This window comes from Tachysurus fulvidraco, chromosome 15 (genome assembly GCF_022655615.1).
Source record: "Tachysurus fulvidraco isolate hzauxx_2018 chromosome 15, HZAU_PFXX_2.0, whole genome shotgun sequence".
NCBI classification, from domain to species: Eukaryota; Metazoa; Chordata; class Actinopteri; order Siluriformes; family Bagridae; genus Tachysurus; species Tachysurus fulvidraco.
The window spans coordinates 8686003-8712550 of NC_062532.1; the positions used below are offsets into that span (position 1 = coordinate 8686003).

The following is a 26548-nucleotide window of genomic DNA, read 5'->3' on the forward strand; positions in this document are numbered from 1 at the left end:
CTAGTGGAGGAATTGTAGCAGTGCGGTGATATGCAAGAACAGGTTGAAAACAAGCCATGTGTGCGGCTTATGTAATGTGATGTTTCTGTTTTTGAAAGAAATAATACCCCCCATATGTTTTTTGTTTTGCATTATGTAGTTCATTTTAATGTTTGTGTTTTGGATTTATGATGGGTTTAATGCATAAAGTCTGATTTGGGGAAATGTTTGTGTAAATGCATGGAACTGCTCAAACTGCTGTGATGAATGCTCAAGAAGGCATGTTGTGCTAGCAATCTAACTGTAGGGGGCTCTAGCAGGAAAAAAAAGGTGCAAGCGAGGACTGAAAACAAAGAGTTAATGGGAAAAAAACAGAGTTTTTCGGTGTGTTACAAAGCTTGGAATTAGCGCTTCCTTTTTGTAAGCCGAGAGAGAAAAGAAAAGACAATAAAGGAACCCATCAAATCATGCACGTCTGGAACTTCATTTATTTCAGCATGCAACAAACTTGGAGGCACCGCTGGGATTTATAAGAAGTGCGAGTTTAAGGGATCACCCAAGTAGGAACGGAGCGGAGATTCACGGTCGAGTAAGCAAGCATACCGTCTCGCGATGGATCTGGAAACGCTAGCCGAACGCGTGACAGAAAGTTTGTGGCTAGACCAGGTGAAGGAGGTATGTGAGTTTAACAAAACCCCTACCGGGCATGTCAGTACTAAACGCGCACTTATTAAGATAGTCACAGAGTCTGTCGATGCTATAATGGATAGCGAGGAAGAAGATGTAGCAAAGCGCTATATGTGTTCAATGCTAACTTTTATGAAGGCGCAGCTAGATAGGGAGAAAGTGGAAAATGGCGCCAATGATGAAACCGTGACAGATATCTCTCCGACCACAAACGATTTACCAATGGAGGTGGATTTGCATTCTGGAAATACAGTGATGGGAAAAATGGAAGTAAAAGAGGCTGGAGCAGGACGGAGTAGACCCATTGAACAGCAATCATTTATTAGTCTTGCCCCTGAAGTCACTGTGAGGAGAGTTTTCAAAATCTGTGGACAGATCGGAGAGGTCGGACAAAAGGACAAACTGTCATTCACTAATTTAATGTGGATAAAGGATTGAGAAGGGGCCATGATGAAGCAGAAATTATTGAAGCTGTAATAAAAGCCATTAGCCCAGGACTAAGCTTACGCAATATGCTTGAAATTAAGAGATCTCACTCTGTCACAGCTGAAAGTAATATTGAAGGGACATTTCAAAGACTACTGACTTGTACTACAAATTGATGAGCATTACACAAAATACAAACGAGTCTCCACAAGCTTTCCTATTTAGAGCTATTGAGTTAAAAGAGAGGTTGCTGTGCACGTGTGAAGAAGGTGGTGAATATTTTAGTACAGAGCATATTCAGAAAAAGTTCTTACGCTCAGTGGGCAGAGGTTTGAGCAGTGATAATATAAAATTTCAACTGAGGCCGTATCTGGATGATTCAGAGATCTCGGATGAAATGTTGATAGACAAAACAAATGAAGCAGCTGGTGACGAAACAGAGAGACTAAATAAACAAAAGAATAACACAGGGAGTAAAGTGGCAAAAGTGCACCAGCTGTGTTCGGAAATGCAGTCCCATTCTGGCAAGCAGGCTGAAATGACCACCAAAGAGTTGGTTAATAAGCAGCCAAGTGACATCTTCAGGCAAAGAGGCAAAGAGGCATCAGCAATGGAGGGACAGAAAGAATCAGAGCTATATGAGATGGTTAAACTCCTGAGAGAGGAAGTTGCAGAACTCATGAAGAGTCAAAATCACCCTGCTGAGCGTATAACCAAGGGAAGAGCCAGCTACCGGAAAGGGTGCAGAGATTGTCAGGAGAAAGGTGAGGAGGATCGATGTGAGTTGTGGGACATGCTGGTCGTGGTTGTAGAGCAATAAAGAGTCCAGTCAAGGGGAGGAGCGATGTAAAGATATCTGTCCATTCAATGAAACCAGAAAGCTCCACCCCCATTCGGAACTACATTGATCCACAAGAGAAAACCCAAGAGCTTCTGCGGCAAAGAATTCAACTCAAAGGCTCAAGACTCAAAGGCTCAAACTCAAAGGCTGAGCATGCCAGAGCTACCACCTACGTCAGCCACATTCTTTTGCAGCGTCAAGCTAAACTGGATAAACTCATTGGTCCCAGATGTATGGTTGACTGCTTTTTTGAAGGTGTGCCGGTGAAGGTGCTCTGGGATACTGGATCGCAGGTGACCATTATCAATGACGAGTGGAAAAATACCTGCCTTAACCATCTACCGACACGGAGCCTGAGTGAACTATTGAGTGAAGGTGAAACCCTCATTGGTCAAACCAAACCGATATTCCCTTCTCTGGATGGGTGGAGCTGAAACTCCAACTAGGGCCAAAAAGAGGGGCTCAGGTAGAACTGCTGGTGCCAGTGCTTGTCTCAAAGGAGCAAGGAGTAGGGCAGCCTCCAATCATTGGCTACAATGTGATACAGCATCTGGTGTCAAAGGTAATGGAGCAGCACCCTGATGTTGTCCCAGAAGTGGTAAGGAAAGCTTTCTCATTCAACTGCAGAAAATCTGTTGCACTGATCCTCGTACGGTCCTGGGACGAGTACAGCAAGTCAGAGCCATATATCCAGCAGATACCCAACCCGTCGTTGTAACATCAGACAGAAATGTCAGTAGTGGTGATGGGATGGCACGAGTAGCAGTCACAGAAAGTAGAGAGGGGACAGGTGTACACCGCATTGTCAGCACAGTCCAAGAAGTTAACAAAGAGCTGTGGGACCCACTAGTGTCGATAGATCACCTGACACCTGAACAACAAAGGAAAGTTCAGCAAATGCTGAGAGAAGAATGTGAAGCATTTGCAAAGGATGAGGATGATGTGCATCCCATCACTCCAGCTGAAAATAAGGCTGAGTGACACGTCTCCAGTAAAACGTACGTATGTCTCTGTGCCAAAGCCACTACACAATGAGGTAAAAGCATATCTGGAAGACCTCTTAAATAAGAAATGGATTCAGAAGTCTTGCTCTCCTTATGCATCCCCTGTAGTCTGCGTGCGAAAGAAGGATGGCAGTCTTCGCCTCTGAATAGACTACCGGGAGCTTAATCGCAAATCCATCCCAGACCGTCATCCCATTCCTAGGGTGCAAGACATGCTGAACAGTTTAAGTGGGAGTACATGGTTCTCAGTCTTAGATCAGGGGAAGGCGTATCATCAGGGGTTTGTGGAAGAGAGCAGCCGACCCTTTACAGCTTTCATAACACCTTGGGGCCTTTGTGAATGGGTCCGGATCCCATTTTGCTTGTCCTCAGCTCCTGCTGAGTTTCAGCGCAGTATGGAGGAATGTTTGCTGGGGCTCAAAGACAACACCTGTCTTCCATACTTATATGATAACCTTGTACACAGTAAGACATTCGAGGAGCATCTCAATGATGTCAGGGAAGTACGACGCCGTTACCAGAGTCATGGTAAAAAGTGAATAAAAAAAAAACAGCTAAAAGCTAAAAAGTGCGAGCTTTTTAAGTCTGAGGTAAAGTTCTTGGGAAAAATAGTGTCGAAAGGGGGCTACACAATGGACCCCAAAGAGATTGCACCTGTGCAAGCACTAAGGGACCGTAAACCCAAAACTGTGGGTGACCTATGACAACTGCTGGGGTTTCTATCCTACTACCGCACATATATTCCTGGATTCTCTCAGACTGCCAAACCTCTGTATGAACTCTTGTCAGTGAGAAAGCTTTCAGAAAATAATGCAAGCCGTAAAAGTCATGGTAGTAAGAAGGAAGGAGGAAAAGGGCGAAGAACAGCTCATGGACAGAACACCACCAAAATGTCCTCAGCCAACTTCTTGAGTTCTTGCTGAACCATCCAATCTTAGGCTACCCTGATTTTGAACAGCCCTTCGTATTGCATTGTGATGCGTCACAGGACGGACTTGGTGCTGTACTGTACCAACGGCAGCAAGGGAAACTGGTAGTCATTGGCTATGGGTCACGGACACTAACGCCTCCAGAAAAAAATTATCATTTACATTCTGGGAAACTGGAATTCCTGGCACTGAAATGGTCCATTTGTGAGCGGTTCCGTGAATACCTATATTATGCCACCTCCTTTGTGGTCTATAGAGACAATTACCCGTTGACATATGTTTTGTCCACGGCCAAGCTCAATGCCACCACTCACCGATGGATAGCAGAATTGGCCGACTACAATTTTACCATCAAATATAGACCAGGTCGCATACACACAGATGCTGATGTGCTGTCAAGGATGCCTCTGGATATGGAAAGTTACATGCAGGCCTGCTCACAGGAGGCCAGTCCAAGAGTTATGGCTGCTGTCACAGATAGTCTTCTTGTGAAATCAGAGGAAGAGGGGCCCTGGATGTGCCCTATCGCAATAGAGAAAGTTTGTTCTTTAGTAGAGCAGGAACAAGGGGAAGAACAGATGGCTAAAGTGACAACTGAGGAACTGAAAGAGGCCCAAGAAAAAGATCCAGTGCTAAAAAGGGTACGAGAGTATGTGATGACAGACCACTGGCCAAAGTTGAAGAGACATGACTGTGACAATGAGGTGACTGTACTGTACCGACAGAGAAGCAAGTTATACCTGGATGAGGAAGGAATACTATGTAGGCAATCAGCAGGGCGAACTCAGATAGTGCTGCCTAGCAAATACCTCCAGTTTGCACTTAAGGAGCTTCATGAGGAAATAAGACACCAAGGGGTGGAGCACACACTAAGTCTCATCCGAGAAAGATTTTATTGGCCTCACATGCAGGGTTATGTGGAACATTATGTTACCAATGTGTGTAGCTGTTTGAAACGGAAACGTCCAAACAAGATGACGAGAGCACCATTGGTAAATATAGTAACTACTTACCCTTTTGAACTGATGTCTGTAGATTTTCTGCATTTAGAAGGCTGTAAGGGTGGCTATGAATACATCCTTGTGTTAATGGACCACTTCACACGCTATGCCCATGCATACGCCTGTAAAAATAAGTCCGCAAAAACTGCATCAGAAAAGATCTTTGGCGATTTTGTTCTCAGGCATGGATTTCCCACCAAACTTCACCATGATCAGATGAAGGAATTTTGTGGTATCCAACACTCCCACACCACCCCATACCACCCTGCTGGAAATGGACAAGTGGAAAGGTTCAATCGAACATTGCTGTCAATACTCAGATCCCTGCCAAGTCAAGCAAAGTCTGATTGGAAGAGCTCCTTAAACAAGGTAGTCCATGCATATAATGGCACACGAAGTGAAGTAACTGGGTATGCTCCATACTACCTGCTGTATGGGAGAAACCCAAGGCTGCCCATTGATTTATTGTTTGGCCGGAAGCCAGGAGAATGTGGAACTTCACATGATGATTATGTCGCCAAGTGGAAAAAACGCATGGAGGAAGCGTATGAATTGGCAGCAAGAACAGTCCAAAAAGAACAGAGTAGAGCAACTAGGATAAGAAAATACATGGAGCAGATCTCCAGCCCGGAAACAGAGTGCTAGTGAGAAATTGTGGAGAAAGGGGTGGGCCAGGAAAACTTAGTTCTTACTTGGAGGATCAAGTGTATGTTGTGACAGAAAGAAAGTTTGAAGATGGCCCAGTGTATGTAGTGAAGCCAGAGCGTGGCTCAGGGGTATCAAGAGTGCTGCACAGAAACTTGTTGCTGCCCTGTGATTTCCTACCCATAAACTTGTTGCTGCCCTGTGATTTCCTACCCATAGACAATAGCGATCAGAAGGAAAACAAATTGCAACCAAGGAGAAAAAAAGCACACATGTCAAGTGAATATGGTGGCTGAAGAGGATTCTGGGGATGAGAATGACTGGAGATGCTTAAGGGCATTGTTGACAAAGCAGCTTGCAGAGAGCACAAGCCGGTTGGGTTCAGAGAAGTATGAGCTCCAGTTAAGAAGTATGGATGGAGAGCTAGACCAGGAGCTAGATAATGAGCAGGCACTGCCCATAGAGGAGGAATGTGATGAAGGGGAAAGAAATTCAGGAAAAGTTGAAGATGTAATGGGGGATGAAAATGAGATGACAAAAGCGACATCATCGGACGAGGTAGATGAGGGTGGCTCAGCTGTAACTCATCTGTCACAGAGAATGTATTCTTTCAGACAAAGACATCCACCCACGATATTTACATATGATACATTAGGCAAACCTTCTATTGCACAGAGAGTTATTTAACTTCATAGTTGTTGTATGAAGTTTTATTAGCACAGTTCATTGTTCTAAAGTAAGAAACAGTTCATGGTGATAGGGTTATAGACTTTAGTTGTTTTAGTTAATGCACATATAGCACCAGTAAACAGACATTGACACATAGACTGCTACAATTTGATGAAACATGCAAAAAGCTATTTGTGGGTCTGTATATAGTGCATAGAGCATGTTGCAGGTGACAACCCCTCAGTACTTGATGCGTGACCCGTCTTATTGCGAGGTAATCCTTCAGACATCATGTGGCCAGTGGTGTCTACGCCAGCTGATGACATTAAATGGGAGATAGATGTCATACTAAGGCAGTTGCAAGACAAATGAGCATTGAGTATAGTAACTGACTCCCTTGTGTGCTATCTTGCTCTAATGTTAACACATTGTTACTGGGACCTAGGAGATGTCGAGTCGACATTCATTTTGGAGGGGAGAGTGTGGGGCTTATGTAATGTGATGTTTCTGGATGTATTTGAAGGAAATAATACCCCCCCCCCCCCATGTTTTTGTTTTGCATTATGTAGTTCATTTTGATGTTTGTGTTTTGGATTTATGATGGGTTTAATGCATAAAGTCTGATTTGGAGAAATGTTTGTGTATATGCATGGAACTGCTCAAACTGCTGTGATGAATACTCAAGAAGGCATGTTGTGTTAGCAATCTAACTGTAGGGGGCTCTAGCAGGAAAAAAAAAGGTGCAAGTGAGGACTGAAAACAAAGAGTTAATGGGAAAAAACAGAGAGTTTTACAGAGAGTGTTACAAAGCTTGGAATTAGCGCTATCTTTTTGTAAGCCGAGAGAAAAGAAAAGACAATAAACTGACCCATCAAATCATGCATGTCTGGAACTTCATTTATTTCAGCATGCAACACATGCAGCTGCATTTTGGATCATTTGCAGAGGATGAACTGCGTTCATATGTAGACCTGCCAGCAGTGCTTTGCAGTAGTCCAGTCTTGATGACGAGACTGAACAAGTACCTGAGTACAAGTACCAGCCTGTGTGGACAAAAATCCTTCTAATATTGTAGAGAAGGAACCGACATGAGTGTGTCACATTAGCAACATGAGAGGAAAAGGACAGTTGAGGAGATTATATTGTTATGCAGGGATATTGCAAGATCATGACCTGTGGATGAATGATCATCCCAGGTGATTCATAAGCCGTCATCCATGATGATATTTCTGCCAGACATGCTGAGATATGATCAGGAAAGAGCTCTTGTAAGACTGGTTTATGTTCCAGTTCCTCATTTGTCTTTTGTTAAACTTGTGTTAGTCTCCAAGCAGACCAGCTAATGGTTTTTGTGGACTCAAATAAAGCCTAGAGTTCCACAATACCTATCTATAGATCCTTCACTGATCAACTGATGTCTTGAGTCACATTAAGGGTGTACTGTACTATTACAAAATTGCTGTATTTAAATTTTTACACTACTGTTGTAAAAAGGTAAATTATTTTTCACCTGCCAACAACAAAAGAAAAACAAAAAACAAGCAAACAAAAATTGTTAATTTTTCAGCAACTGACTGAAAAAAAAAAACAGGAACAAATTGTATTTGCTAGCTTTTATTAAAAAAAACATTTTTCTTGAACTGTTGGGTAAAACTCGCTGAAAATCGCGTTTTTATCGCTGAAAATTATGTTTTATTCCCATTGTTTCTGCCATTCCACCTCTATGTCTTTGGTAAGGTGTGTTTTTTCGACATACGCAATATCAATACTCTTTGCCTCAGTATTTTAAAAAAAATATTATTCTTTGCACCGTTAAGATTTAAATTGAAATCTTTTTCCAACTTTTTAATTTGCCATGGTCATTGGCTTCTTGCACTTTTCATTTTTGCTCTATGTTAAAAGGCCTCTGTTTTCAGGATTCCATATACCACCGTCTCACCAAAGTTTTTGCAGTCATTAAATAGTAGCTGATTTGCAAAGAAGTCATATACAATTAGATCTTTTAAGTCTTTCTCTGATGAATCAGATAATTCATGCTTACTATCTGAAATCAAGCCTTTTGTACTGATTTAACAGTTTTCCTGTTTTTGTGTCTTGATTTTTGGAGGCTGTGATATTTTATACAAAGTGCTGTCTTCCTGCAATAATACATGTTGTGAATTTCATTTTCAATTTGCTGCATGTCTATACTGACTGAATGGATTCATCATTCAATGTAACACATTATAAGCACAGAAGTGCCCTCCTCAGGTTTCTCCTGTAGCACTTCCTTAACCTTTTCAGCTGCTGTCCTGACCTCACTTTAAGTATTTCAATTTAAGTATTTCAGGAATAGGTAGTTCTTCACCCATCATTTGAAGAAAGCAAGTGACTCAACTGTTCATTCCACCACCTTGATGACAGAACAGAGATTGATGTAACTTGTGCCCTACGAGATGGTGGGACTAGTCAAGCAGTGCTAGACGATCTGAGGGAGAGTCCTAGAAGTGAAAAGAGCTTTCAGGTAAGAGGGTGCAATTCATTTTTGCCTTTAGCATCAGTGTTTTGAATCTGAAGCATGCAGCTACTGGAAGCCAGTGGCGGGAGTGCAGCAATATGGGGGTCTGGGACAATTTAGGCAGGTGGAAAACCAGTCACACAGCTGCATTACAGAGGCTCAGTTGCTTTCAGATGTAGACTTGCTAGCAGAGAGTTGCTGTCTAGTCTCAAAATGACAAGAGACTGAACAAGCTCCTGAATGGGCTGTGTGGTTAAAAATGTCTGAATCCTTCTGATGTTGCAAAGATGAAAACTGATATGAGTGACATGAGCAAAATTACCATTGTTTAAATATGTTAGGGTTGAATGTGGTATTGGCACATTTTCAAGATCCTGATGCCCTTTCAAATGTTTATTTGAGATGATATAACAGTCATGTGGCTCCCCTTCTAAGGGGGTCACCATTCTGTTTGCTGGATTTACTGTTTGACATCTTTGGATTGTTATTTCAGGGGCAGAAAAAATCCTGTCGTATCCTGTCATATTGTATGTGCATGGGTGATTACGAATGCTGGACTCATTAAAAGGGCATGTAGTGCATGTGTCATGTACAAATTTCTTGGATGGCCCATGGTAACAGAAGACACTTTTTGGTACATTAGCAGCTGCCGCTAACCCTCTATAAAATGGAAGCATTCCCTTCTCTACATTGTCGAGAAATGTACTGAAGAAAGCAATCAAGGTAAACAGATAAAATACCAAATGTTATTACGCTAATGTACCAAAAAGTGTCTTCTGTTACCATGGGCCATCCAAGAAATTTGTACATGACACATGCACTACATGCCCTTTTAATGAGTCCAGCATTCATAATCACCCATGCACATACAGTATGACAGGATACGACAGGACCTTGCTTTTGAGTTGGAACAGTGGTCACAAAGCTCTACTTCTCTGAGACATACAAGTGAAATAGTTTATTGTAATCAGGCCCAGCCAATTCTGACACAGAGCCAACTTTTACCAACTTTTTTTTTAAAAAAAAATACCAACTTTTAACATTTGAAATGCCTGTGTTACAGGTAAGGATGCTTTTTCTCTTCTCTGCTGCTGTGTGTATTAGGGCTCATGTAAGAGCTGTTTTTAGTGCAAAGTCACAGATCCATTGTCTACAACAAAAGCACTGTTTTATTATTTGAGGTTTTGGGGCAGTACCTTTGCCACATGGGCTGGAGTGGGAGACCTATTTGTCCCCTGTAACACTCTGCCTAGATATCCTTCATTTTCTCTATAAAACTGCAGTTTATTTTTCATCTTAATTTGTGCAGGCACTCTAAGAACCTTTAAGCGAGTCCGTTCTGCACTGCTTTCTAGGCTGCATAATTAGAAAATCATCAATGAACTCAAATTGAATGCTTGAGATGTCTATTGTGGCTAAATCTTCTGCTAATACAGGGTTTAATATTGAAGGAATTTCACAGTACACTTGTGTACTTTTATGTATATGCATACTGTTGAACTTCATATGTCTTGAATTTGGATGTAATTGCACGAGGAAAAAAGCTGGACATAAATCTATTACTCCATTTTGAGTTTTCAGGAATTTCTTACAGGAGTGTGTGTGGATTGGGCACTATGGGTGTTTCAGCTTGTACAACCATATTGACTGCTCGCAAGTCATGCACAAGCCTCCATTTTATAGAGTTGGGCTTCTTGACAGGAAATATGAGTGTGTTGCCTGGGCTGTTGGTTGGAACCAGAACTCCGGCCTCAAGTAATACTTGGAAAAATTTGTAGGTCTAATCCCTTCTCTAGCTTGCATTGATAATGGGTATTGCCTTTGCTATGGTAGCCTTACATTGGATTTAACCTGAATTTTTACTTGTCCTGCTGATTTAACAAATCCTACAGCTGTCTGATGTTTTGTCCAGAAGGTGTCATGCTCTCTAGTAGTGCTTTGTCTTCCTCTACTTCGTCTTTTGCTATGAGTGTCAGTGCATGTGCAATGACTATGGCATTATGCCATGCATGTGTAGATACTATGTTATCTATTGTCTTCTGTGAAATTCTCATGTATTTGTTGTCTGGTGAGATGTGTGAGTATGGATTGTGAGTTGGCTTCCACTCCATGACCTGTGCGGCCTCTTTAATCGTTTGGTACTAAATCCTAGGATTCAAAGCCTTCTGCTACATGAGAGAGATGTGTGGGGCAGCTTTTGGAATGTGATGCAATGCCTCTAATTTGTCCATCAGGAGTACCATGACAGCCACTCCCTTTGGGCCTTATTTCTCATCTATCATTGTTATTTCAAAATGTTTAATTTCCATTAGTTCATTCCACAATTGTCGTTATTCCTCATCCTTGCTGTCATAATCATAATACAAGGTACAGTGTAAAAGACTTTTTGTTTCTTTACAGTCTTGCCGCATGGCCTGTATCCATATTTTCCACTTCAGGTAGGTTTGGTTAAGTCCAGATGTTTTTGGGTCAGTGTATTCCAGCCAGTACACTGTATTATGCTTTATTTCTTTCCATAAGTATTGGTCTATCAATGTCTTGTTTAAGAAAGTTACCCTCATTCTGCCATCGGTACATACAGTATGTTTTACCTCAAACTTCATTCTTTCCTATATGATTCTCTTTTTTCGTTGTCCTGTTAAGAAGCTGTAGCGCTGTTGTTACTTGTTGTTTAATAACAGGATGTACAGGGTCTGTACATGAGTACAGGATTAATGTAATGTACTAAACATATGTGTTTTCCAGTTTAAGCGTTTCCTCGATCTGTTGCTGGACTTCTCACACAAATCCTTATTCTTTATACTAAAGATTTGGAGAGTCATGGTCTACTTAATAATTCTGCTGCTGAGAAGGTTGATGTCTCTACCCAGGCTTCTACTTTTTTACTCAGGTTACTCAAACTCCTTCCTTCTCATCCTCATGCACAAGCTACTTAAGCTCCATGGCATGTTAACTCAACATCCTGAGTGACATACTGTTAAACCTTATTTCATAAAGAAGGAATTATTTTGATACATTTTCGTTATTAAAGTTCATGCTCAGCACTGAGCCTTATTCCTGTGAGTGTGTTTTTACCCACAAAAATATGTTTACATATGTTCTTCTGAGTCCCCTACATACTACTGGCTCACTTACCTTAAAATATTTAACTGCCTCATAACGTACGCTTTTCCTTCAACTCCATACTTTACCTTCACCTTTTTCTTACTTCATATTTTATTAACAGATTTTTTATTACTTCATATTTTATCATAGTCTCTGTGGAATGTCTCACTTTGAAGCCCAACTGGTTGTGATCTGGGATGTTCTATGAGAGTTAGACAGGTAGGTTTACCAATTACATACAGAATTTTACAGAGAAAGAGAGAAGTGATACAGGTCTGTGGTTGCTGATATCTGAGGGATCCAGAGCAGGATTTGTAGATTGTATCAGCGCTAGTTCCACTTCATGAAGATTTTGGACATTTAGAGAGAAGATGCCAACATTGCAAGGACTTTTGAAGTCTTCAGCATGGAGGAGTTAGTGTTAAATCTATATTTGAACTCAGACATTACAGTTGCCTCAGGCTTACTCATTATTTATTTATATTAAACCTTTCCATTTTTGTTCATTATCAATGGACATTTTCTCAAAGCAGATTTACAGAATATAAGAAATATTCATTGATAAAAGCACAACACAAAGATACATCGCCAGTGCTAAGAGGTTCAGTTGCTACTGGGTAAGGGATGTATAAAGTTGATGATTTTGAAAAAATAAATGTGTTAAATTATATTGATTGTTCAATGGGAATTGAAACATTCTTATGTTTATTTATGTTTATTATTATTATTCTTATTATCTAGTATGAATAGGCTGATGTGATAATATAGTTATCTACAAATGAACTATCAAAATTTATGGTTTAAAACTAATAGTCAGATTTTTTTGCAGAATATTTTAAAGATATAATTATTTTTATCTTCAATTGGGTTGAATTGATCACTGCTCTAGCAGCACTAAGAGCTTTTCTGTGGCTCAGAAATCTAAATGAAACAGGACTAAACCTTTTTATAAATAAAATTCACTTCCACACTAAGTGTAGGGTTAAAAAAAATCACTTGGTAATTGTTTCAAGTTACCCAAATATTTTATCGGTTTGGTAATCCTTTGCATAGTGCCTGAGGCAAGTTTTATAATCAGTCCAGCTTTTTGTTTAATCATGTCATAATTGTAGTTAATGTACCACAGCTTCTCTAAAACAAACTGACATTTTGTTTTGTGTCAGATTTGCCTGACAGGGTAGAACCGAGAGAACAAGCGAAAGGTGGACATAAGAGGGAGGTAAAATAGAACCAAGATGAGAGTAACAAGACCATCAGAGAATATCCCAAGAGAAAAAGGGAAGCACCCCAAATTTTAATTCCTTGATTTTGGGACTGCAGCTACAGTGCCATAGGTGGATTTACTGTATGGGAAACTGGGGCACCAAAACTCTAGGGGCAACAACATAACCACAGATACAAAATTCAAAACCTATGTATAAGGTGTCTTAATATGTCTATGTGAGTGAAACCTCAATGCTTTCTGTTCAGCCATTGAGTTGACACAATTAATTGTCTGGAATACTCTATTAATCCAAAATCTACATTTTTAAAAATGTTTTGATGATGAAAATGGCTGGTTAACAATCCAGAGACAGGTGCAACACTCAGGGACAAAAGGCTGCAAAAGGCTTTATTACAAGGCAACATTTCCATATGGCACATTTGGTTGAACAGGAAAGTAAGAGTAAACTTGCTGCATGATTTTTCAGAGAATGCAGAACAATTAAACAAATAGTATCTTAATGGATTTATATGTCCGCTGATTAGAAGTAGAATAGAAAGTTCTATAACATGCAACAGTCTCCTGTCAAATATTTAGAATATTATTGTGGTATTGCTCATACAACTGTGGGTGAAGTCGAATAAAAACTTTCATCTGATAAAATATTTCTATCAGATGATCTCCATTTGCTAGATATATTAAAACTGCAGTACAGAGTAATGTAATAGATGTAGCCGTGGGTGTTTATGTAAGTCTGGATTTGAATTAATTCATTTTCTGACATGATATACTATATGTAATATAATCATAAAACCTGAAAACACATTCAGTGTTCCTGATAACTCAGGAAAAATATTAAATTGTGGAATAAGGAGCAGCTTATGAAACATTGTTACAAAGTTATAGACATATTTAACAATATAAAAAATTCATTGTGATCTATAGTTAAAAACACATACAATGCTATGAGACTCAGAGTACATTCAACCAGTCTTATGTTTTAGACAGTCTGCATGTACCTGATGGCATCATAACTGACCATAGATGTGCCTATTCAGCTACAGAAAATTATGTTCATTTAGCTCTTATAGATGAAAAAGATGTATGTTGGATTTTTTGATGCATAAGCGAATGTATTGGAGCGTTGCTTTCAGTAGGGTATTCAGGAACAACATGCGTTTTCTATTAATCGCACTCTACCCGGCAAGGCATCTCATTAGTCATCCTGCAAGTACACAGAAGAAAATACATTCAAGAATAATTAAGAGATCTCAAAAGATATTTTAATATATCAAAATAATCCAAGTTTATTTTGGACATCCATTTAGTTATTTACCCATTCATCTTCATCCACCCCCTCGAATAATTCCTGTGGCAGTGGATCTTCCCTGTTCCCCAGCTTAGCTACCATGGCACTCAAAAGCTGCAAAATATGACAACAACATGAAATAAAAGCTATAGAGAAAAAATAACCTAATTCTTACAAATTTGTCATGCCCTTATTACCTCTTCTTTTTTCTGTTCATCTGTCTTTTCTTCAAGATACACAGAAGATGGGATGTACTTTCTTGCTGGTGCTTCCTTAGGAGCCTTGCTCACTGGGTGATGAAAGAAAAACATTTTATTTTAAAATTCATTTAGATTACTTTTTTTTATTTTTTATTTTAGATATATTCAGTGTTCATACTGCAAGACATGAGAGCACCGGTAATCGGTTTGTTTGGACTTCAAAATTTTCAAATTTCAGATTCAAATTTTGGTGCACTGTTAATTATTATAATAATACAGATGTGTATGCTGTATTATTTGGGCCTGGGGATTGTCAGAATGTAGCTCTTTCTAATATCTGAAATTTTTGTCTTTGAATGTGTGAATGAATACCTTTTGAATTGTCCACAAACATTACATTTCTATCTCGCAGCTTAATTATGGATTAGCTTTTACATAAGGACAATATCCAGTCATAGTTCTGAACACAACAGCCACAAAAGTGAAGAGGGTGGTGTATACTGTGTTTGTGCTGTTTAATTCAGATACTACTGTTAAGCTCCTGACCCATCTTCATGCTGGTTTTCAAGTTCCTTTTGCAAGTATCTATTCTGTGTGTTTGCCACATACCAAATGATAAACAAACAACAATTGGTTAAAATAATATTTTGTCTAGAAATCAGATTCCAATCAGGTTGAAATCATTTACAAATGTGTCTTGTGTGTGGAAATGGTGTTTTCCTGCTAAAATCAGATAAAAAAAAAAATTCAAGCCAAAGCTACCAGTATGAACATAGTCTTCTATGAATAGAATGTGCTGCAGTACCAGGGGTCATGTCTTTAGGTTGCATGCTGATTTTGCGGTGGTGTCCATCAGAACCAGAGAGCCAGGCAGCAGCGCTCAGAGCTGATTCCCACAACACTGCTGTCTCAGGGAACAGATCATCCTGGAAGAACTCTTTCTGCAGCAGAATTACATGAACTTTTGTATTTAACATTGCTATAACAGTTGCTGAACATATAATCTGGGTGGTAAAATGTTTAAAAACACATTACAGGCCACAAGATGTCACTGTTGTGTTGTGTTTTTCTGAGCTCACTCACTCTGACTCGAGGCACTTTGAAGGCCACTGGCTCAATGCTGGTCTTGCTAAGTCTGACAGCTCTGGCCACCTCTACTTCATGTACATCACACTCTGTCTTTGGCAAGAAGCACAAGCCCTGTCCACACAGGACAACAGTTTAAACATTTACTAACTTAAACAGAGAGAAGAGAGAGTGGGTATATTGTACTACCTTGTGTGGCTCAGAGGACTGAAAGCTGCTGCACTCCATAAAGTAAGGGGCTTCTGTTATGATCTCATAGATGTACACGCGTATGTCACCCTAACAGGGTAAAATAATATGACAAGTTGTAACATTAAAGCATGTGATGACTGCATTAACTAGATAGATACTGTGATATTCAATAAATAGCAGCATTTGCAATTTAGATACAGCACTTCTACATCACTTTTAATAAGCTCCAAAAATAATTTATTTAAAACAGATACAAATTAAACACCTTGCCAGTAAGAATAACAAGGCTGGTGTCAGGGTCATAGAATGGGATAAGAGTTGAAGGTGACACGTCGGCAGGTACAGTAGCCACGGGTCCAGAGGCTAAGGACTTAGCAGAGAACAGGTAAAGATGTCGCTCACTGCGACTGCAGGGAAAACCAAGAAAGAAGAAAATCTTTATTTAATCTTCTTACGATTTACCAAGCCAACATACCAGGTAAAAGAAACAACATTATGTTTCTGTTACTATTGTCTGTTAATATGTCATTGTGCTCACCAGTCAAACCCTGACACCAGAAGGTACTGGCCATCACACACCCAGACTACACGTCCACCCCTGTGACCCTCAGGACCAGGGCCCTCCTATTGGAAGAGGCATGAAAAAGAGTAAAAGGGCTGTCCCAGTGTTATATACTGTATGGTTTTCAAATAGCATTTAAAGTACTTTCCTGGATAGGCTCTGAAGACTTGCGTGGGTCATACACACGTACTTTTCCATCTTTACACACAGTAGCCAATAACTTACCACTGGGACTCCAAGCCATTCCAAATATCTGCAATATATTTATCATATATATGACAGCAGTCTGCTAGGTGGAAAATGAGCTATTATCATCTTTCAGCTCATGCAGGCTATTATCTGTTGACAGTCTGTTATTTTTTAGCCTGTTTACAGTGCACCTGGTACTGTATAGAGACTCTCACCTGGTCATGGTGTCCACTCAGTTTTTTGGCTTCACTTCGAGTTTCCAGGTCCCACAGTCGCACTGTCATGTCATATGATGTGGACACCAGCAGACCTGAGGCGTGTGGGTGAAACTTGATGGAGTAGATTTTCTCAGTATGTCCTGTTGAGGGGTCATTCATGTAACTCAAAATAAAGAAGGAATGATTATTTTAGAGAAATTTGTCTTTTCTTACCCTGTAGAATACACTCAGGTTTAGTCAGTGTTTCTACCAGTCCACCTTCTGGAATCTTCCACACACGGATCTTTGCATCATCACCAGCTATCAAAAAATGGAGGGGATTAACACTTAACATGTATAACAATTATACATTAATTACAAATCTAAGTTATTTGATCTGTGATATTACATTATGCTATTTGCATAAAATGTTTCAAATTTGGCTCTGCCAGGAGTTAATAGCCTAGGCAGGAGGTGTGGCATTACTCTCTGCCTCCTATTTCTCACAGTGACAAAGATCAGATCGTCTCTCTGGAGCTGTGCCGTACTTACTCATATGCTCACAGCTCTCAAAAGATTAATTCAGTGAAACATTTTAAAACCTTACAAAATACTGAAAACACCATATTAAAGTGTTGAAAGGTTTTTATATTGTTGGAGCTGATGTGAAGCAGTTGATCTAGATACAGTCTCCTGGCATTTGATTTATTGAAATGTTTGCTTAAAATGATGACTAATGGCTAATATTCAATTAGTGCAGAGAAATTTGTATATGCATATACAGTAATCCATGAGTATTCTGTGGACATTGGAAACAACCTTTGAAATACAGTTAAAAAAAACAACATAGTTTTTATAGCAAGAAACATGCTAAGTGAAGAATACACTCCTATAGTTGATGTACACTATTGTCCTGTTCCAAATGTTCCCATGCAGTTTTCCTACAACGTGGTCCAGAGCTTGAGGATGTAAAACGAGCATTTTGATGCTTAAGAAGCCATACAGAATTGTGGATGTGTTTCTGATATATCTCACAGTTTACTGATCCCAGCATAGAGGTATATGCTCAATATCCTTAGTAACTACTCACACTCAATACTAAGATCCACCTTATTGACTTGCTGACTTTGCTAATAGGGTATTGACTATATCAGATCTGTGGGGGCTCAGGGCCTCTTGAACAGTGGCACAATCAAAGAATATGTAAAAGGTACCTATTTGGTAGAAGGATGGTGGTTGTAAAAGGAATTCCCATTAAAAATTCTACTTGTTTGTGATCTCAAGTGGAAACATTATGCAATTTATCATCTGTGTCTAAGGTACTACATGAGTACAAATGTCCTACACAGTTCTCATTAAGTAAAGTCTCTTCTAACTCTGTCACCTTTGTTCTCCACACTAATTTAAGAGTAAGGCATAGGATCTCTCCCTGGTATCAGCATTTCTTAAAACCTCCTTTAATAATCCCATGCAGTATTAAATTAAAATGTGTCTCTCTGCTTTTGATCACTTTTTTAAATTAAAATTATTTACATAGTGCTTTTAATAATTGACTTTGTTTCAAAGCAGTTTAAAGAGGCAAAGCGACAATAATATGTTTAAAATTAAGTTGCTATTTATTTCTAACATTTATCCCTAATGAGCAAGTCTGAGTGACGGTGGAAAGGAAAATCTGACTGAGATCATATGAGAAAGAAGCATTGAGAGGAACCCCATCCTCGTTTGGGTGACACTGGACAGTAAATTATGTAAATGGAAACAATGTCCTTTCCACAACAGTTTCTAGTTGAGTGGAATTGTGCCACCATGAGCTGCTGAGGAACTAATAGGTCAGCGCAATTTCTGAGTTCATTATAGACGTAGCACTAATTCCTTTAAATGTTCTCCAATGAATAATCGAGCACAAAGCTGATTAACGCAATGGCAGTTCAAAGATTGTGATAGTCTCCTAGTGGTTCAATCCACAGCAATCCCATGGGTCACCGGCTGTCCATGCAGATCTATACGCAGCATTGAGCACCACCAGGGGATGAGACTCCAAACAGAGATAGGGCATCAGAGTAGACCAGGTAAGTCCGGAAAGAGAAAGCTGTCACACTGAGTATTCAGAACACTGGCAGCACAGGGGGCCATATGACTCCTTGGGATTCTGCTCAGGTTTATATCACGTACTTCTATTAACAAATCAATTGAGCTTTTAACATTTTATAAAGGCAATCCTGCTTAATGTTCCTTGTTATGCCAGTCACACATTCTTGCAGCATTCCAGGGAATGGAAAGGTTCCATATCTCTCCACTATTTAAATCAAATACTATGGCAAACAGTTCTTGATTTTGGCTTATTAAGCTAAAATGGATTATTTTAACTGACTTACATTTAAACATACATTACAGAGCTATTATAGAGAAAGAAGTCATGTTTGAATTACTAAGGCCATCTTACCAACCACCAGTTTGTATGGATCAAAAGGGTCCCAGCAGAAGTCAGCCACATTCACGGAGTTCTGGATGGTGGGCAATGTTGTGTCTGGAAGTTTCCCAGGTTGAGAAATCTGCAATTTAATGTAACAAAATGCTGTATATGATTTGATATCCACATACATGCCTTCAAAAAAATCATCTTGAAGAACCTGTGGTACAGGAACCAAAAAAGAGTTCTTTAAATACATTACATTTAATAGCCTGTTGATGGATGCACTGACAGACCTGCCAACCTTTACGCATTTTGTGTAGCAGATACGCATTCAGACATCAAAGTACGCTGCTACGATTTGTCACTTCAAAATACGCATTGTAAAAAATTGATGCCTTTGAGTACAACTGTCTGTGCATTAGCGCACCAGGCAATGCGCCTATGGGTGTGACCGCATTGGGCAGCAACCTGGGAAAATAATAATTGGACCAATCATAGCGCCAGTTTAAAACTCTTCAACGCTACAAGCGGAGAGCCATCATCGGAGAGTTTTCATCTGTCTCTGTCCGTCTTCAATTCTTCTTACAGTGACAGAAAGGTAAATGGCCAGAATTGTGAATTTCATCCATTTTAATAAGCCTGCCGAACCACAGGCATCGTTAGACTCCTTTACTGGGGCATGTGCCCAAGTGTCCGGTGTTGTGCCTCAAGTTTAAGTTTTACACACAGATCAAGTTTTACTTTATTTGCCAGTATTTATATAGGAAACGTAAGTCATGCCTGTAAACGCATTGCCGTTGTACTTTAACGGAAAAGACAAACTGGCGCACGCAGAAATCAATATCCGCGAGCGTCTGTGTATCCCTTTTATAGCAGGCAGTCATGCTATAACATGATGAAACTAATGTAATTTTTTAAATATCAATCGTATTCTGACTCGATTGTTACTGGCTCCTGTATTCCTTTTACTAATAAAACCCGAAGATAAGGTACTCTAAGGTTCTCATTCTTAGAACCCTTTTTGTAATGTGTTCTTCTTTTAAGGCTTGCCTGACTTAAAATTATTTGCTCCTTAATTTCCTGACAAGGGTGTATTTTATTCATGTGTCAGAAAACAACATTGTATTTTAAAATCAGTTATACTCTAATTACTGATCATGGCATGTTAATGTATACCTGTTCTAATGCTGTATGCCCCTGTAAGGTCTAATGTCAGAATGTATACGAAGCTATCATTTTCTTTTTACTTTCCTAATGAAAGTGCATCTTGTTCTATGTTTCATTTTGTTTCTTTACCTTTATAAGAACACAATAGCGTATTAACATCAGTTACCCTTCGATTACTGATCTGTGTGTATGTAATGTACCGCTGCCTTTATACAGTCATTACCCTTCATGTTTAGTATCCAAATGACCACAGAATTATCGGTTACTCGTTTTTCAAACAATGGTGTATTTTATTTGAGCACGAAAGGCGCCATACCGTCTTAATACACCCTGGATCAAACTTTAAAGTAATCTAAAAGTTTGATAGCTAAACCACGCCCACAGACACCTGAAACAAAGGGAGTTTTTCCCTCCAAAACCTTGACCGAAGTATTGGTCATCTCCCCAAAGATGGGTGGATTTCGCGACCTTTAAATTGTCACAAACACCACTAATCCGTGGTCAGACTTTCGGAACAGCTTCAAGACGACTCCATCTTCCTTCAAAGAAGTTCCGGCAACCTTCACTTCCAAGAACGACAACTATTCTGATCTTCAGGAGAACTTGGAAGAACGTCTGACCCCACCCTAACTGACTTTTCAGAGATTTCTCTGTTGCATCCGGACTCTTGTGCAGTAAGCCAATGCAAGTAACCGTTTCCTTTACCAACCAATTTAGATGCGTAATTTTAAGTAGGAATCTTTCATTGAATCTTAAGGTGAATTTAAGTTTCTGTGACGATTTCCCAGTTAGGGTGTGATTAATTTTTGAGTCTAAGCTTGCCATTCCTTTCCTTCCTTTCTCTAGTTTCTTCTTTCCAGTCTCTTCCTCCCTTTCCCCATTTTTAATTTCTTTTGTTTTATTTTCATTTTCGTTTTCCCTATTTCTTTTGTTTGTTTGTGTAGTTAGTTTTATGTTGTGTTTGTCTCATTCTTTAAATGTCATAATTTTGAGCCACAGGTGATTTGTCTCTGAGTATCGCTCACAAATTAAGGTACCTGCAACATCCGGTCTGAACTACATGCTCTATTAAGTTAATTCAATTTAAATTACGGTATAAAGTAAAAAGGGAAGCGAATCTTTCTTGGCCGGGAAGATACTGCCTTCATAGAATTAATAAAGGTTACACGGCCTGTTCGCCGGACGAACAGACCAAAGTGTAACGTTAATTCCATTACCATTAATTTCAACTTAGGTTAAAATATTTAGAAGTCACTATAACACATTATAGTTACTTATAAACATTTACCTTGCTTTGCGAGCCAAAATCGCTACAAAACCATAGTGAAGTCTAGAGTCTTGCATTATTGCTGAGAAAATTAACACATGTATGTTTTGTCAGATATGAAGTTCCCTTTCAGTTTGGCTTCTCCTGGACTGTTTTGCGACACTGTGAAAACGAAAACGGTCTTGAACAAGTTCCAGGAGCCTAAAAAGCAGTCGGCTGCATTTCAGCAGTACCTCCCTCGGCGATCTTGTGGGGCTGTTCAGCGGCAGCCCCAGCCTGGTCCTTTCGGGCACCGCGAGGCCCAGAAACAGAGCGTGGCCATCTCCGCGGGCGGGGCCTAAGGGCCCAAGGCGATGCTCTGGGCCCAAGAAGGAGCAGGATGACCTGAGGGTCGCCCTCGCCTCTGATAAACGGGCAGTGGTGCGTAGACCCTGTCAGACTACGGTTGGGGGTATGGGGCACACCTCACTGGGCTGGGCTGTTGGCTCTGCCACAAGATGTGCTCCAGAGCACAGCCCCCTGCCAGCAAGTACCTCCCTCCACTTCCGCCCAAAGTCTCGGTACGGATGGGGGAGACCCGCCGCCTCTCAGGAGGTATCAACGGCCGCAGTATGTTGCTCCGGCCGTTCAGGTCATGGAGGCCGGTCTGGCAGCCCTGCCACAGGATGTGCTTCAGGGCGCAGCTTCCCTCCAGCGGTTCGCTCCCCACCTTTCCACCCAAAGGTTCGTTGTGGAGGGGGAGGGTCCGCCACCTCTTGCGAGGCGCCATCAGCTGCAGGGCTTGGCCCCAGCTGCTCTGAGTGGGTCAGAGGCCAGCCCCGAGGGGCTGGTTCCCCTGAGGAACTTTCTGACAGCTTGGAAGGAGCTGCCAGGAGTCTCCCTGTGGGTCCTGCGGATCATAGAGGACGGCTATACAGTTCAGTTTGCGTCCTCTCCTCCCCGTTTCAACGGGATGTGTCCCACCCTGGTGGGACCCGAGCAGGCTCTGGTCCTGGAACGGGAAGTGCGCACACTCCTGAGGAGAGGAACCATCGAGGTGCTTCCCCCCACAGTTCGGGAGTCAGGCTTCTGCAGCCCGTACTTTGTCGTTCCGAAGAATGATGGCGGGTTGTGTACCATTCTAGATCTACGCTCCTTGAACCGCTCTCTCAAGAGGCTCAGGTTCAGGATGCCCACCCTCGAGGAGGTCGTGACTCAGATCAGGTCCGGGGACTGGTTCGTCACATTGAATATGGAAGATGCATACTTTCACGTTTCCATCCTTCCTGCACACAGGAGGTTCCTGAGGTTTGCTTTCGGGGGCGAAGCTCACCAATATTGGTTCCTCCTGTTCGGCCTAACCTCGTTCAGGAGAGTGCGGGAAGGCCAGCCACTTACTGTGAAGCAGTTCCAGAGGCTGCTAGGGCTCATGGCAGTGGTGTCCAGCGTAATCCCGCTTGGCCTCCTGCACATGAGTCCCCTCCAGTGGTGGCTCCGGGGCAGGGGGTTTTCTCTCAAGGGAAACCCATATCGTTCCATCAAGGTCTCACGGCGTGCCCTTCGAGCCTTGGAGGTTTGGAAAGACCGAACGTTTCTGTCCCAAGGCCCCATGTTGGGGGCTCCATGTCGTCGCGTGACGCTAACGACGGACGCTTCCCTCACGGGGTGGGGTGCGGTCATGAGTGGTCACTCCGTCCAGGGTCTGTGGAGCGGCCCACGTCTCTCGTGGCACATAAATTGCCTGGAGATGATGGCGGTGTTTTTGGGGTTAAAACACTTCCTCCCGGACCTGAGAGATCGCCACGTATTGGTCCACTTGGACAATACTGCGGTGGTCTCCTACATCAACCACCAAGGGGGCCTCTGATCTCGCACCTTTGTACAGGCTAGCACGAGCGATCCTCTTGTGGTCTTGGGACAGACTCCTCTCTTTGAGGGCCATTTATATCCTGGGACGGTTGAATGTCAGAGCAGATGCCCTGTCGAGGCAGGGGCCGAAGCATCTCCACCCTGAGGTGGTGGAGTTCATATGGCAGAGGTTCTGCAGAGCCCAGGTGGATCTGTTTGTGACCCGGGAAACCTCGCACTGTCCCCTCTAGTTCTCCCTCTCTCACCCAGCCCCATTAGGTCTGGATGCCATGGTGCAGTCGTGGCTGAGGCTATGCCTGTATACCTTTCCCCCGATCGCACTGCTACGTGGAGTTCTGGAGAGAGTTCGCCCGGTTGGAGTCCGTCTCCTCCTGGTAGCACCCCGATGGCTGGGCAAGCCATGGTTTGCGGATCTGGTGTCCCTACTCGGGGGCCCTCCATGGGAAATTCCTCCCAGAAGGGATCTCCTCTCACAGGCGGGCGGAACCCTGGTGCACTCCCCAAAGCTGTGGAGGCTGTGGCTGTGGCCCCCGAGGGGGCACAGTTCATAGCAGCTGGTCTCACTACCGAGGTAGTAGAGACCCTTCTCCACTCCAGAGCTTCCTCCACGAGGAGGTCGTATGCCGCATGATGGCGACTGTTTACGTCGTGGTGTGAGCACCATGGCCTGGAACCAGTTAACTGCCCTATCGGCTCAGTTCTGGAGTTCTTACAGGAACAGTTTGCCGCTGGGTTAACCCCCTCGAACCTGAAGGTTTACGTGTCCGCAATCGCGGCATTTAGCACCCCGCCGGCGGGGCAGTCGCTGGGTAGGCACCCATTGGTGACACGTTTCCTCCGTGGCGCCCGGAGGCTGAGGCCCGGGATGCGACCCAGAGTGCCTGTCTGGGATCTGGCAGTTGTGTTGGCGGCTCTATCGGAGCCCCCCTTTGAGCCATTGACCGAAGTGGCCCTTAGATTTCTGTCTATTAAGACCACCTTGCCTCTTCCTGTTTACGCGACGTCATCCGCCGATGACGTCACGTCCCAATGCCTATTGGTCAGATTACACACGTGGGTCAGAGCGCGGTCACGCAGAGGGCGTTCCCATAGCGTTTCGACGCAGCGTCTCGTTCCTCAGGGAACTAGGGTTACGGTCGTACCTAGAGACGTTATTGTTTAGTTCATTAGATCTAATTTATGGCAATACATAGAGTTGTTAAAACAGTATGCAGATATTATACACAAATGATCATGCACATAATGTTATACTCTTTATTTTAGTAGCAGCCAAGTATTGTTATTAGTGTGAAAATATCACACGTTTTGAGATTTTATTTATTTTGTTGTCTGTGTTCAAGGGACATAGCAGTTTTTTCTGTTATTTATACAGTATGCTATTTGTTGATTTTTGTTATTTATAATGTCCCATGTATTTAAGTAATGTTTAAGAGACATGTTTTTGTTTTTATGTTGCCTTTTCAATAAAAGAGTTCTTCATGGTCTACTTGTATGTTGAATAACTAGATATGGAGGTGAGTGAGAAATATGTGCTAAGTAAAAAGTTGTGATGAGTGAGCATGTGAACTTAATACTGACCAGCAAATGTGCCCGACCTCACGCCGCGTAGCTGCAGTACTGTAAGTTGCTACTCAAAAAATTTTTCCAAGGTTGGCAGGTCTGCACTGACATACTAATAAATGACATTCAAATTACAAATCATTCTGACACAAATGCTTCTAATAATATAGCACCTCAAGCACAGCAATCTGCCCTCCTGCAATGGCCAGAGGCACTGCCACCCGCTGTGCATTGGCAGAGAAGCCATCACACTCGCCTGGTGTAGTTAGACTCATGCCACGCAGGTTGGTGATGTGGGTGTCACGATGCAGAACAGTGCCCTGAATGTGACGGAATCTGGAACTTGGACCTGCAAAAATACATTTTATGAACAATCAACTAATCAACTTCAACACTGCACTAATCTCTGCCAATAGGAAGGCTTGGGGAAAACAGGTGGTTACCCAGCATGTTCTGAATGGCTCGGGAGCTCTGACTGGGGCTGGGGATGAATCCAGAGGACAGATCGCTGGTGGAGGAGGGTGAGCGGGATGGAGCCATACTGTTGCTGGGGGTACTGAGGGCACTACTGGAAGTGGAGGGCACCTGAAAGACAGGGAAAGAAGAAGCGTTTATGACAAGGGGGGAAATCAGATAAACTATGTTAACACTTAGAATCTATATACAGTATTTTGCAAATGTATTAGGCACATGGCAACTGGCATGGTAACCCTTTGCTTTTTTAAAACTGCATCTCTTTACTTAGCATCTTGGAGAATCTGACTGTTCAAACGCTTCTGTTTCTGCAAGTAATCTCTCACAGACATTCTGAATTTTTTTGGTCTGAAAAGTCTATTGCACAATACACACTTTTTACAATACTTTTTTTTGGTAAAAATCTTTATTTGAAAATTTCATGTTTAATATATAACATTTTCTCATGGTGTTTACAAAAATAAAAGCAATTGATTATATTTATAATGTGTGGTGCTAAATTATTGCACTGTGGTTCTGTGGGGAAAAAAAAGTGATCATTCTTTTCCACAAACCTCTTTACTTTTTCTATGAGGAAGCTCATTTGCTGTGACCTGTTTATCTGGCTGACTTTTCCCCTTTGGCCTCTTGTCTGGGTGGAGGCTAAGCTTTTCCACCTGTCAAAAATGATAGAACATTTAGGTTTGTAAATTTAAAATGCCAAAACCTTTATTAAATGACTAAAAGCCTTGTATAGACTAGTGATTAAATTACTCTAAATTTAAATTGCATCAAAATGTAATATGTTACTAGTCCATTTCTGAGCTGGGAAAAGTCCGTACTTGCTTGTTCATTCCTTGCCACCATTCATCTGCTGTCATGGCTGCTGTGTGGCCTGCAGTATCTGGATATAGGTCAGGATGGAAGTCCTGTCCTGCCTGACACACACACACACACACACACACACACACACACACACACACACACACACACACACACACACACACACACACACACACACACACACACACACATTTTCCTATGCATTTTCATAATTCTAGTTTCCCATGCCAACACTTTTTTTCTAAATTTGATCATATACTACAGTACATTAACTG

The 26548-nt window shown here is 41.6% G+C and overlaps 1 protein-coding gene across 2 annotated transcripts in view; it reads right to left on the bottom strand.

The window, feature by feature from the left end:
* Positions 1-13369: 13369 nt before the first annotated feature.
* The window catches only part of coro7 (coronin 7), a 108504-nt gene continuing 95325 nt past the window's right edge, over positions 13370-26548 (bottom strand). For both annotated transcript variants that reach the window (XM_027141520.2, XM_027141521.2), the window contains exons 13-28: positions 26273-26368; positions 26006-26107; positions 25421-25562; positions 25151-25326; positions 19166-19274; positions 16957-17043; positions 16741-16883; positions 16485-16589; positions 16313-16398; positions 16040-16181; positions 15772-15861; positions 15580-15696; positions 15302-15437; positions 14494-14585; positions 14324-14410; positions 13370-14212 (exon numbers count right to left, since the gene is read on the bottom strand). In XM_027141520.2, coding sequence (XP_026997321.1) covers positions 14204-14212; positions 14324-14410; positions 14494-14585; positions 15302-15437; positions 15580-15696; positions 15772-15861; positions 16040-16181; positions 16313-16398; positions 16485-16589; positions 16741-16883; positions 16957-17043; positions 19166-19274; positions 25151-25326; positions 25421-25562; positions 26006-26107; positions 26273-26368 — 1719 coding nt within the window. In that variant the 3' untranslated portion in view covers positions 13370-14203. The remainder of the gene's footprint in view (positions 14213-14323; positions 14411-14493; positions 14586-15301; positions 15438-15579; positions 15697-15771; positions 15862-16039; positions 16182-16312; positions 16399-16484; positions 16590-16740; positions 16884-16956; positions 17044-19165; positions 19275-25150; positions 25327-25420; positions 25563-26005; positions 26108-26272; positions 26369-26548) is intronic.